Below are 12,106 nucleotides of genomic sequence, written 5' to 3'. Positions count from 1 at the left end.
AGTGGATTGTAAAGTTTATTCAGGTCACGAATTTGACTTAGGGCTATAGACGTTCAAAAATAAATTTGGATTTCAACTTGAAATGCAATAGAATCCAAGTCAAAATAAATAAATAAATCAAATATTAGAACAATGAAAATAAAGAAGATAGATGGAAAGAAAGAACATGGTAGGTAGAAATCCTAAGAAACCTGGAAATACGAAAAATTCACAATCCCTTTAAGCGACTCTAATTTCCTCTCCAAAATAGAAATCTTGACAAGAAAAAGTTTCAAAATGACCTTCACAATCTAAAAAGATTGTTAAAAACTCTTCTAAAAAGAAACTCAAAAGGAATTTCTGAAAAGAAAACATAAAAGGAATTTATTAACTCAAAACAAAAATAGAATAATAATAAATTGTCTCCATTGTGTACAATACAAAGATAGCTAAATAAATCTAAATAGAACTCTTAACTATACTAGAGCTCTAATTTAATCTAAATAAGAAGTAATTTTAAACTAAACTTTCTTATTATCATAATCAAGAATTTTGTGCTACAAAACTATAAGACTCTAAAGTAAGTTGAAATTGTTAACACAGATAAATCTAGATAACTATGATGATTTCTTATGTTTTAAATTTGGAAATTGATTTTAATAAAATAAATTTTTAGTTTTAGTATTAAATTTTTTATTCAAAATCATGTTTTTGCTTTGTAGAAATACCAAGTAAAATTTGAGAATGGCTTCAACTAAGCCAAATCATCTCGATGTTTAGGACGATTTCAAAATTTTGAAAATTTGATTTTAATTATTTTTAAAAATATTTATTTGTTGGAAACTATACTAAATTGATTTTTATTAATATATTAAAATTTCTTATAATATGCATGTATTTTATTAAATTTAATTTACTTAATTTTGAGGTAAAAGATAGTCTTATTAAATTGTACAATTGTCTTAATTTATTAAGGAATTGATCCACAACTGAAATGTCTTAGGATTATCACGAAAAGTCATAGCTTTTAAGTCTATGCTTTGTTGATCAAATTTTGATTTTCAAGTTCTATTCTTAAATTTTAAGTTATTAGGAGACTTATAAAAATTATTGTACGCCACACAAGTCAATATTTCTTTGGTGTTTAATTTTCAAAATCGACTTAAAATGTTCTATGGTATTTAAGTAATATATGATATTTTATTCATGTTTTATGAAAATTAGGTTAAACATGCCAGTATGGTTTTAAATTAACAAAGTGAAATTTTGAATTAGTTAAGTGTTAATATTTTTCTATATTTAAATTGGATTATGTGATTATTTTTGAGAAATGTGTTTTTGAATTATGCTTTTGGTATATTTATGCTATTCAAATAATGTTTTGGTATATTTATATATAATATGTTTTGAGGGAATATAATATTAAATTACGTCTTGTTATATGAAGTATGTTTTATATGTATATTTGAGACATTACAAGAAATTCAATTTTTTGATTTTAAATTTGCTTTCGGTATGCTATGTTCCAACCTTACCAATGGGTTAAATATGGTTTGTATTGACATGTATTTTGTGCTTAGAAATAAGTTTCAACCGTGCCAATAGTGGTTTTTGAACCATTACTGTTGGGGGAGATTTATGGCTTTTGTTTTGACCCATTTTTACTAGGGTGAATTGTGGTTTTTGACCTTTGCCATCAAGGTTAAGAGTGATCATAGCGATAAAAAAAGAGTTGATTTTTTTTATCTATTAGTGTATTTTGAAATTATTATTTTTTATTAATTACTGTTTTAACATGAAATATGTTTTGGATTATATCATTACGGGTTACTTATAAAGTTTGCGATTACGTATTTCCAATAAGATATTTGGCCTAAATATTTTTATGTTTGTTTAATCCAATTAAGAGAAATGCTAGTTACTCAATGAGTAGTTAAACTCGCTCCTTTTAATATTTTTACAAATTTTGATTTTAATTATAAACTTGAGTTGTGATGATTTAAGATATTATTTCATTTCTTTGAAATTTTCAAAACATTTCAAAGTTTTATATTTTCGATACTGTCGAAACTATTTTTTTAATAAAAGGGGATCAACTTTTAAAAACAAAAATAGGAGTCGTCACCGACATTTTGTAAAGGTGTGATCGGTGATGACTTTTTATTCATGATTTTATTTATTATTCTGGGCCCGGGCAATTGGGCCTGCTACAGATACTACTAAGACAAAATTTTATTTTGAACTTCCTTCATTTACTACACAATTTGAAAGTTATCTTCAAAACAAATTTTGATCTCTATGATTTTTATATTAAATGTTTTAATTTATTTGAATTTAATTAAATAGTGATAGTCTTGTATATTGGTGAGATTTTATCTAACGAGTGAGGGATGTCGAAGTATCAGAGATTCGGTCCCATTACCAGCTGCCTTGAAGAAAATTGTTACCATCCCTACTAAAATTTTGCAAACAAACACCAATCCAAAACAGAGAACTGCTTATAGGGGGTGTTGCAATTTATTTCTACACTTTAAAACAAACTTTTTGACAAATTGTCAAAATTCCAGACCATGAAAGCTGAAAAACTTTGGAAAAATTTTGAAAAACTGGAGCAAGCTACCAGCCAGAACATTCCATGAAGAGAAGCAGCTATGGATGCAGAACATACATGTCAGCTCGCTCTTATAAAGGTTGTGGAACTTCATCTTTTCTTAGACTCATCTCGGAAGTTACCTGATGAATGAGAATAAAAATGGTCTAATTTTGATTTTACAAAATTATTGAGATCTATCTACTTATAATTAATTTCGCATGCCAAAGAAAGGACATTTATTTTAATGATGTACGGTAACTCACATAATGAAGATGGATTTGCAGGACTCCTTTCTTTTCTTCCCAAACCAGCTTCAAACTTTGTTTTGCATATCTCTCTCAACCATTCTTACAAGCCACAAACACCCATGAATACGGAACAATACATCTACCGGTACAGAACTGATTGCCTTGAAAAAAAAAAACATTACGATCATTAGTAAAGTTTAGCACACGCAAATTTCTTGCGAAAGGCGAAAATCCCAGACCATGAAAGCTGAAAAACTATGCAAAGAAAAGCAGAAAAACCAAAGCAAACTATCAGTAAGAACTCCCATTATCAGAACATACATTCCATGGAGAGAAGCTGCTATGGATGCATTACATACATACACCTTGCTCTTGTACAAGCTGAGGAACTTCATCTTTTCTCGGACTCATTCCTGATGGATGAAAATAAAAATAATCAATTTGTGATTTACCTAATTATTCATTTAGCATGGAAAAAGTTGAATGTTTATTTCTATGAAATACAATAACTCACATATAAAGATGGATTTGCAGGACTACTTACTTTTCTTCCCAAACCAGCTTGAAACTTTGTTTTGCAAATCTCTCTCAATCTTTCTTACAAGCCACCGCGGTCTTCCTGTCGTGAATACAATGTATCCTATGCTAATTCCTAATACCATTCCAGATCCATACCCCATCATTGCAACTTTCCAAATAAAAGCTATTCCATTTCCATTTCCATTACCATTACCATTATCTTCCTCATCTTGTGCTGGTTCTGCTATTTCATCATTGTTACATTCTTTTGATAATGGGAATCCACACAAACCCAAGTTTCCTCGATAAGAGTCGTTTTCAAATGTATCAAATTGCTTCCCATGGGGAATGGGCCCCACAAGATTATTGTTCCAAAACCTTAACACTTGAAGAAATGTCAAATTTGTCAATTGGGAAGGGATTCTGCCACTCAGCCTGTTAAATGAGAGATCTATTGATTCAAGTGCTGCCAAAGTCCCAAATGACGGTGGGATAGGACCAGTCAGGCTGTTATGAGAGAGATTGAGTGCTTGAAGCAATCTAAGCTCTCCAACTACCTTAGGAATTTCTCCATGGAATCCATTCATCGACAAATCTATGCATGTTAATAAGGGCATACGTACTTTTAGCGTAAACTCTAGCTCCAAGCCTTTAATAGTTAAATTAACAACAAGGGAGTACCAATTACCATTGTCTACGTATTCAGCTTCTTTCATAGCCATGAGATTTTGGAAGAAATTGGTTGGCAATAGGCCAGTGAAGTCATTATGAGAGAGATCAATAATTTGCAATTTGGAGAAAGAAGATGTGGCTATGTAACTTTGAATGGAACCGTGAAATCTATTAGATCTCAAAATAAGAACTCGAAGCTGTGGAAGAATACCTAACCAATGAGGAAATGTATCGCTTAGATTGTTGTCTGCAACATTCAAAAATACTATTTCACTGCAATTAGTTAAAGACAACGGTAATGTTCCTTCCAATTGGTTGTCATTAACGGCAAGATATCTCAAATCATTATTCCGCTTACAAACTCTGTCTGAGATTGCACCTGAAAAATGATTTCCAGAAAAATCCAGATATGTAGCAACATTCCAGTTACCAATTTCCCCTGGAATGCTACCACTAATGCTGCAACTCGAAGCATCGAAATATTGAAGAGAAACCGAGAGATTTGCTATAGAAGGCGGAAGGTAACCACTGATTAATGGATTACTTCCAAATGCCAAGGTTGTCAACCCACTACAATTAGCTAATGATGACAGGAAGCTCCTTTCCGAGGATGAAAGTGTTCCACTTAAATCATTTTCCGATAGGTCCAGCAATTCTAGATCTCTTAGATTGCCCAAGGTAACTGGAATATGTCCTGCATTATCGATACAATGAACAAATTCAACCTAACCATATCATCCCTTTCCCAATTTTCTAATTCATTGGGTTGGGTTCTATTCCTAATTCTCACAATCAGGCGCATATATATATATATATATATATGCATACTAAACTACTAATTAGTGAAATTGAAAAGTGAAGAAATATTATATAATACCTGTTAAAAAGTTATGGGATAAATATAGAACTTTCAGACCTGTTAGATTACTAATTTGCTGTGGGATTACACCTGCACCATAGAATTAATTTGTTAAACAAATGTAAAAAAAGGTTTGTTATCGTACCTCTTTTTTCTTTAATTTAAAAGAGGTATGGTCCAATAATCCAAATTTTATTGCCTATAATTTATTCTACATCTATTATACAGTCTTAATCAAATAAGGCCCAATTTGTAATTTTCCTTTTATTAATTTCCATTTACTTTTGTTCTCTTTCTTTCCTAATCAAATAATTATTATATGTGAGTTAAGCAAGTCAGAACTTATAATTTGGATAGAAATCTAATATTTTAATAAATAAAAATTTATTTGGGTAAAGATATATAAAAGTTACTTTAAAAAATGAAATAATTCAGCATTTTATTTTTCTATATTTTAGTCCTTGAAATATTATTATAAAAATTATGAAATGCACAAGGTTAAAATATTAAACAAATTTGTAGAAATTAAACATAAATTTCATTAAGAAATTTAAAAATCAATATAAATAATGAAGAAATGCGATATAGTACTTATTAAATTATTACTGGGTCAACCAAAGAGATTCAAACGTTGAAGTGCAAGATATTAACAAGCTATTATGATTGATGAAAAGCATGATGATTTTTATTAAAAAAAAATTACTTGGTAAAAGAAAATTTGAGGCTTTCCTGTCGAACAAAGCAGACAATTGCAGTCGGAGAAAGACAACAAAATAAGCTAAAATTGAATCCAAATGCTTTTTACCTTGGATCTGGTTGCGGCGGAGATCTAGAGTCCTAAGCATCGAGTTCCCTTTGCACTTGAATAAACCTATTGGAATTTTCCCAGAAAGCTTGTTGTCAGACAAATAAAGCTCTTTCAGTGTGGGTAGACGATCACACATATCAGATGGGATAGGACCGGTGAAACTGTTATTGCTCAAAGACAAATACTGAAGCTCAGGGAAGTAACCAACCCATGATGAGATTTCTCCGTGGAAATTGTTATCAGACATGCTGATAAATTTCAATCGATACAAATTAGTCAACTGGACCGGTAATAGATCTTGAAAATTGTTGTACCCGATATTGAGCCGAGTAAGAAAAGATAGATTTCCCATGTCAGGTGGTATGGTGCCAGAGAGACTCATGTTAAAAAGATCGAGAGCTATGACTCTTTGATTACGAGATTCACAGGTGACACCGACCCAATTACAAATCGAGATATCAACAGACCAATTGGTTGTCAAAAAATTTCGAGGATCACTAACATGGGCTTTCAGTGCAAGAAGAGTCGACCGATCTGTGTTGATATCAGTTGTTTTGGTAGAGAATGAAACGACAAAATGAAGCAACAGCACCGCCATCATAAGAGCCATAATTAACCCAGTGTTTCCCATCAAGTTCTGTGGAAATACAACTTGTGAGAGGGAATTTTTTTTTAATTATACATGATGGAAAAAAAAGGGGGGGGGGGGGTCTACTCCAAGTGGAGAAATTTGTGTTGAGATCCTTGTTCTAACGTTGCTTTTAAGAAGTTGACTTTTCCTACAAAATTTGGCTACATCTATGATTTACTGACGACTTCTAGCTTATAAAAATTGTGGTCGACTTGACTTATAATTTCCTATTCAATATTTTCAATAGGTACGTCATGGTAAGGAACTAATTTCATGACTGACTCAAGCATTGATGTATTAAATTTCAAATGATTTGGCTCCATCTTCACTTTCCTAGTCGCTTCCAAACTTTAAAAGTCATTCTGAGAAATCACTGGAATTGCGTCCATCCTTCTTCACTTCTTTAATAGCATTTACTGTTTCAAGTAAATAGGATGAATATAAGAGTCCTGTGAAGTGTGAATTTATTTTCAGAGATGAAGCACTTGAACATTGAAAACGGACTTCATGACTGAGTCAAGCATTGATGTAGCAATTCATTTCAAACTTGTTGCCAAATCGTCAAAATCCCAGACTATGGAGAAAAAGAAAGCTAAATAATTGAAGTAAGATATCAACTAAGAATCCTCTCAATCAAAACTTTCCATGATAATTGTAATTGTTTATTGAAATTTATTCCGGACTCATGAACGGTTGTACTGATAAAGCAATCTGCAGCAAATGTTCCCATTTTTCTCTGAAACTTTTTAATATTTTAGTGATGATTAGCATAGGAAATCTAAGCCTTGATTCTCATTCAAACTATTTTTGATAATAAATATGAAAAAGGATATAAAATAAAATGAGTTACCGTTGGTATTAATCTGCCTAATTGAAAATAATATTTTAGTTTGCGTCTTATTTAAATTGTTGTCTAAATAGATTGTCCAAATACGAGATTGAATTTTAAATTACTAAATATTTTAATTTAATATTTTAAAAATTATAAAAATATAAATTATTAAAATTTAAAATTTAATTTTAACCCTTAAAAACATTTTCTGACTTCCTCCTTGCCCCCAACTGCATCTTCAACCTGCCAATTGCAACCTATTTAGGCAGCCATTCATAACAATTCTGAATAAATAAACCTATTAAATCATTATAAAAACCACCCAAAATAAAAGCTGAAGGATAAATATAAGTTTTATCCAATAAAACAAGTGGATTACAGTCTTCCTTAAGCCACTACTTTCAATTTGCAAGGTTTGAGACAATAATAATAATAATAATATGCCTTGAGCCCATTTTCTTATGATAAAATCACCTCAAGTTTTAAAAAAAAAACATTTAAATAGTTAAAAATTGAAACTTTAAAAATTAAAAGAATATATCCAAAATTAAAACTATAAATATATTTTAAAATTGTAATACTTCTTTTCAAAAATATTTATCAACTCAAAATTTATTAACAGTGAATGACGTATTTGCTCTTAGTAATTTTTAAAATTAGCTATTCAAATTGTAATTATATCTATGATAATTTTAAAATTAAATATTTAAACTATAATTAATTTTCTTGGTTGTTTTATTCCATTAAAGTTCATATTAATGTGTTATTTCTATTAAATTAAAATGTAAATTAATTTATCTTAGTAAATAAAATTAATTATTAAATTGACTTGAATTTTAGTTCGATTGGTATGGGCGTTATTGCCAATGCAGGAAAACCTGAATTTGAGTGTATTGAAACGCATTATTATCTTATTTATGAGTAGAGGAGGAACTACAGGTAGTTCTAGGTATTGTGTAAAGATATAATCAGTATTCTAAAAAGGACTATTTATTATTGAATTAATGATTTTTAATCGTTAATTAAATTAAAAAGCATCTGATAATTAGAAAATTAGTATATCAATAACTCATAAAGGGATTTAAACTTTTATAATTACTTGATAATTAATATTTAATAGTTGAATAAGAAAAAACGTGACGTAATTGGAAAACTTATTATTAATTTTGCTGACCAAACTTTAAGCATGATCGAATTGAACAAGCAATGCAAGTTATCCTCCAACGACACCTTGAATCCTATCTTAAAACCACTTGCACTGGAAACGAACCCAGAAACTATCCTCTTTAATTTCTAGCCAATTGTATTGTAGCAAGGGTGCATTCTTCTCTCAGCTTCAGTTCGAACCACTGTACATGACAGTAAAAATTGAGGAAAGAGATTAAGTCTAATCTCTAGATTACAAAACCAATGAGAAATTAATAGATGGTTAAAAACATACCTTGAAATTTTAAATTCAGTGAATGTTTCTTTTTCCTCGAATTTTGCAAACCCACCTTGTAACATTCGGTTTCCAATCTCTCTCAACCATTCTCACAAACCACCACGGCCTTCCAGTAGTGAACATGATGTAGCCGGTGCTCAATCCTAGCACTGCTCCACATCCATATCCCATCATTACAAGTTGCCATAAAAAGCTTATTGGAGAACCTTCATCTTCCTTGAACTTCGATGCAGGTGGTTTAGGTTCGTCACCATTGTCGCATTGCTTTGTCAAAGGGAAGCCACATAATCCCAAGTTTCCATGATAGGAATCGTTCTCAAAAGTGTCGAATTGATTTCCATGGGGGATTGGTCCCACCAGATTATTATCGGAAAAATTTAACACTGCAAGAAATGTCAAGTTTGTCAACTGAGATGGAATCCTGCCGCTGAGCTTGTTTGATGAAAGATCTAATGATTCAAGTTCCACTAAATTTCCCAACGAGGGTGGGATATGACCTATGAAGTTGTTGTGAGACAGGTTGAGCATGTGAATTGCATGAAGCTCTCCAATGACGTCAGGGATCTTTCCATAGAATTTATTGCTTGAAAAATCAATGCCAGAGAAAATGGGTAACGATCTTTTGTACTCCAACTTTATGTCTGATCCTTTCATCGTTACATTCAATGAAATTTGACCATAATAATCGAGTGCTAAATGTTGATACAGTCCTAGATTTTCCCAGGCTTCTTGAAACATTGATTTATGTCTGCTTATTGCATGCTTCAAAGCATCTAGATTTTGGAAGAAAGTTGTAGGCAAGAGGCCAGTAAATTTATTCTGAGAGAGATCAGCAATTTGCAATGATGAAAAGGATGGTTTAGTATCATTGGAAATGCTCAAGGGACCTTGAAAATTGTTGAATCGGAGGATTAAAACTTGCAAATCTGGAAGTACACGCAACCAATGGGGAAAGGTGTCACTTAACTTGTTATTTGCCAGATTTAAGAACTTCAAAGAAGTACAATTACTCAAGGATCGTGGCAATAGCCCTTCCAATTGGTTGTCGTTAAGTGCGAGATTCACCAAAGCATTGTCATCGACGCAAAAATCAGGGATTTTTCCACGAAATTTATTCATTTGTAGGTTTATGTTTGAGATCTCGTGGCTAAAATTTCCAAGACAAGCCGGAATAACTCCTCCCAAGTAATTTCTAGACATGTCAAGGACATCAAGTGAAGTCAAATTACAAATTGAAGGAGGGATTTTTCCTGTCAAATTGTTGTTTGAAATCCAAAATCCTTGCAATGAAGGCGGTAGTGGAGTCAGAGGAAGATTGTGGAGTAGGTTTGAACGAAGATCAAGGAATTTAAGATTCTTCCCTGGAAAATGCTCTAAACCCGTCAGTGAGTTGTAGGAAAGATTTAAAACAATCAATTGTTCCCAACCTTCTGATTCCCACTTGAAAACTGAACCTTGAATTGAATTATTAGAGAGATCGAGAATCCTCAAGTTTTTGGCTGATCGTAAGAAATTTGGAAATTGCCTTACGTTGCAAGAAGAGAAGTACAATGTATCGAGCTCTTGAAAAGTAGTGTTAGAGCCACTGTCACTACTCCATGATAGCAATGTGTTGTTTGAAAGATTAAGTTCTGTAAGCTCCTTTAGCTTTGAAAGCACATCTAATTTGATGACACCGCTAAAACTATTTGATGAAAGATCAAGTGTTAAAAGATTCTCTAACTTTGAAAACATAACTGAGTTGATTACACCATTAAAATTATTTGAGGAAAGATCAAGCTCAGTAAGGTTTACAAGATCAAAGAACGAACTCGGTATTTCACCATGGATTTCATTGTAGCCCAAATCAACCTTTTGAACTGAATTAGGCTTTTGAATCTGGTTGATAGGACCAGAGAGCCTGTTTCCACTGAGGTCTAACTCTTCCAAAGATGGCAAAGTAAAAGGCCAAGATGGAATTGCACCGGTTAACAAATTATTACTTAAACACAAAACTTTTAGATCCTGAAACCCGCGTACATGAGTCGGGAGGAAACCCTCTAGACTGTTGTTTGATAACACTAAATCAGTAAGCTGTTTAAGGCTGAAAAGTGAAGAGGGAAGTTGACCTTGGAATTCATTATTAGATAAATCCAGAAAGGTGATTTTTGTGAGGTTTCCAATGGATGCAGGAATTGACCCTCTGAATTGATTATCATAAAGGTCAATGTACTTGAGGTGACTACTCCAATTGGAGCTAGGGAGGCAACCTGTCAAAGAGTTCAAGCTTAGATCAACATATTCTAGGTACCGGAACTGGAATATTTCTGTAGGGAATTTCCCCTTCAAATTACAAAACTTAAGCCCCAACTGCTTTAGAGATGAAGGCAAGTTCATGAAGGAGGTAGGCACAACATCAGACATATTTACCAGGTCAAGTACAAGATTTTCTAATTTAGATAAGTTGCGCGTAAGCATGTCAAAACTTTGGCTACCAAATTTCAAACCATTTGAAGAAAGATTAAGTGAAATCAATTTTGATAGCAAAGAAATATTTGACGGAACTAAACCAGAGAAGGAACAACCAGAAAGATCAAGATATGTCAGACTTACTAACTGACTAAACCCAGATGGAATCGAACCACTGAAATTGTTGAAAGAAAGGTCGAGTCGTTTGAGTCCTTGAAGGCGGAAAAGGCTGGTGTTTGGGGAAAGTGAGCCGGCAAGCATAGAGCAACTAAGGTCGAGGCTAATCACCTGACCAGTTACTTTATTACAAGTGACTCCCTCCCATGTGCAGCAGTTTGTGCTTTCATTCCAAGATTTTGTTTTGGGATATGCACATAAATCTTTAGCAGATTCATCAATGAATAGGGTGTTGTTGAATTGGATCAAGGCGGAGGTGTCTTCCGGTAGACACAAAGGGGTAGGATTAAGAGAAGAGGAAGACAAACTCAAAAAAGAATCGACTACGGAAAGAAAGAACAGCACTAAGAGGAGACTACGGATTTGACACAACCATATAAACTTTCCCATTTCTAGAACCTAAGAAACAAGAGATGATTGGAGGCAAAAGTTTTAAGGAAATGAAGTTGGAAATTTGCTATGAGTGGAGGCTTGACAGATGCTATGCGAAGGTGGATTTATTTATATTCCTTAATTTCATGTGGACTGCTGTAAGTCTTTCCCGAGTCTTTTAAAATTATTTAAATTTCTTGGAATGTGAGATTTGTTTTATAATAAAAATAAAAAAATTATTTATAAAAAATTATAAAAAAAACAATAAGTAGATAAAGAATGAATAATTTTGTAAAATAATCTCGTTATATATTTTGATCATATATATTTTTAAAATATCTAAAACTATCCATACTTTCTCCTCAACCCACAATGAGAAGAATAAATATTTTAGCACTTCCTCCTGCATTAATAATAATATTCATGTCAATTGAGCTAAGATTAAATTAATTTTAATTAATATTTTTAAATATAAATTAAATAATAGAATTAAAAATAGAAAGTACTCTCGCCAGTTTAAAATA

General features: G+C 32.0%; 2 protein-coding genes across 3 annotated transcripts; both read right to left on the bottom strand.

Annotated features, from left to right (window-relative positions):
• Positions 1–2,440: 2,440 nt before the first annotated feature.
• On the bottom strand, positions 2,441–6,348 carry LOC128041123 (receptor-like protein 9DC3). Of its 2 annotated transcripts, none has more exons than XM_052630470.1 (6): positions 5,676–6,348; positions 4,889–4,960; positions 3,335–4,705; positions 3,142–3,233; positions 2,836–2,981; positions 2,441–2,712 (listed from the first exon to the last, which is right to left on the bottom strand). In XM_052630470.1, exons 1-3 carry the CDS (start codon positions 6,307–6,309, stop codon positions 3,357–3,359), a joined length of 2,055 nt encoding a protein of 684 aa, XP_052486430.1. In that variant the 5' UTR covers positions 6,310–6,348; the 3' UTR covers positions 2,441–2,712; positions 2,836–2,981; positions 3,142–3,233; positions 3,335–3,356. The 2 variants fall into 2 exon arrangements, with proteins under 2 accessions (XP_052486430.1, XP_052486426.1); XM_052630466.1 differs by having other exon boundaries at positions 3,365–4,705; positions 5,676–6,346.
• A 1,936-nt stretch (positions 6,349–8,284) lies between these two features.
• Positions 8,285–11,724, bottom strand: LOC105778080 (receptor like protein 22-like). The gene is made up of 2 exons (XM_012601670.2): positions 8,583–11,724; positions 8,285–8,490 (listed from the first exon to the last, which is right to left on the bottom strand). Exon 1 carries the CDS (start codon positions 11,598–11,600, stop codon positions 8,598–8,600), a length of 3,003 nt encoding a protein of 1,000 aa, XP_012457124.1. The 5' UTR covers positions 11,601–11,724; the 3' UTR covers positions 8,285–8,490; positions 8,583–8,597.
• Positions 11,725–12,106: the final 382 nt, after the last annotated feature.

The sequence above is a fragment of the Gossypium raimondii genome, chromosome 1 (assembly GCF_025698545.1).
Source record: "Gossypium raimondii isolate GPD5lz chromosome 1, ASM2569854v1, whole genome shotgun sequence".
Classification (NCBI taxonomy): Eukaryota; Viridiplantae; Streptophyta; class Magnoliopsida; order Malvales; family Malvaceae; genus Gossypium; species Gossypium raimondii.
Note: the sequence above shows the minus strand (reverse complement) of the source record. Positions and strands in the feature narration are given on the sequence as shown.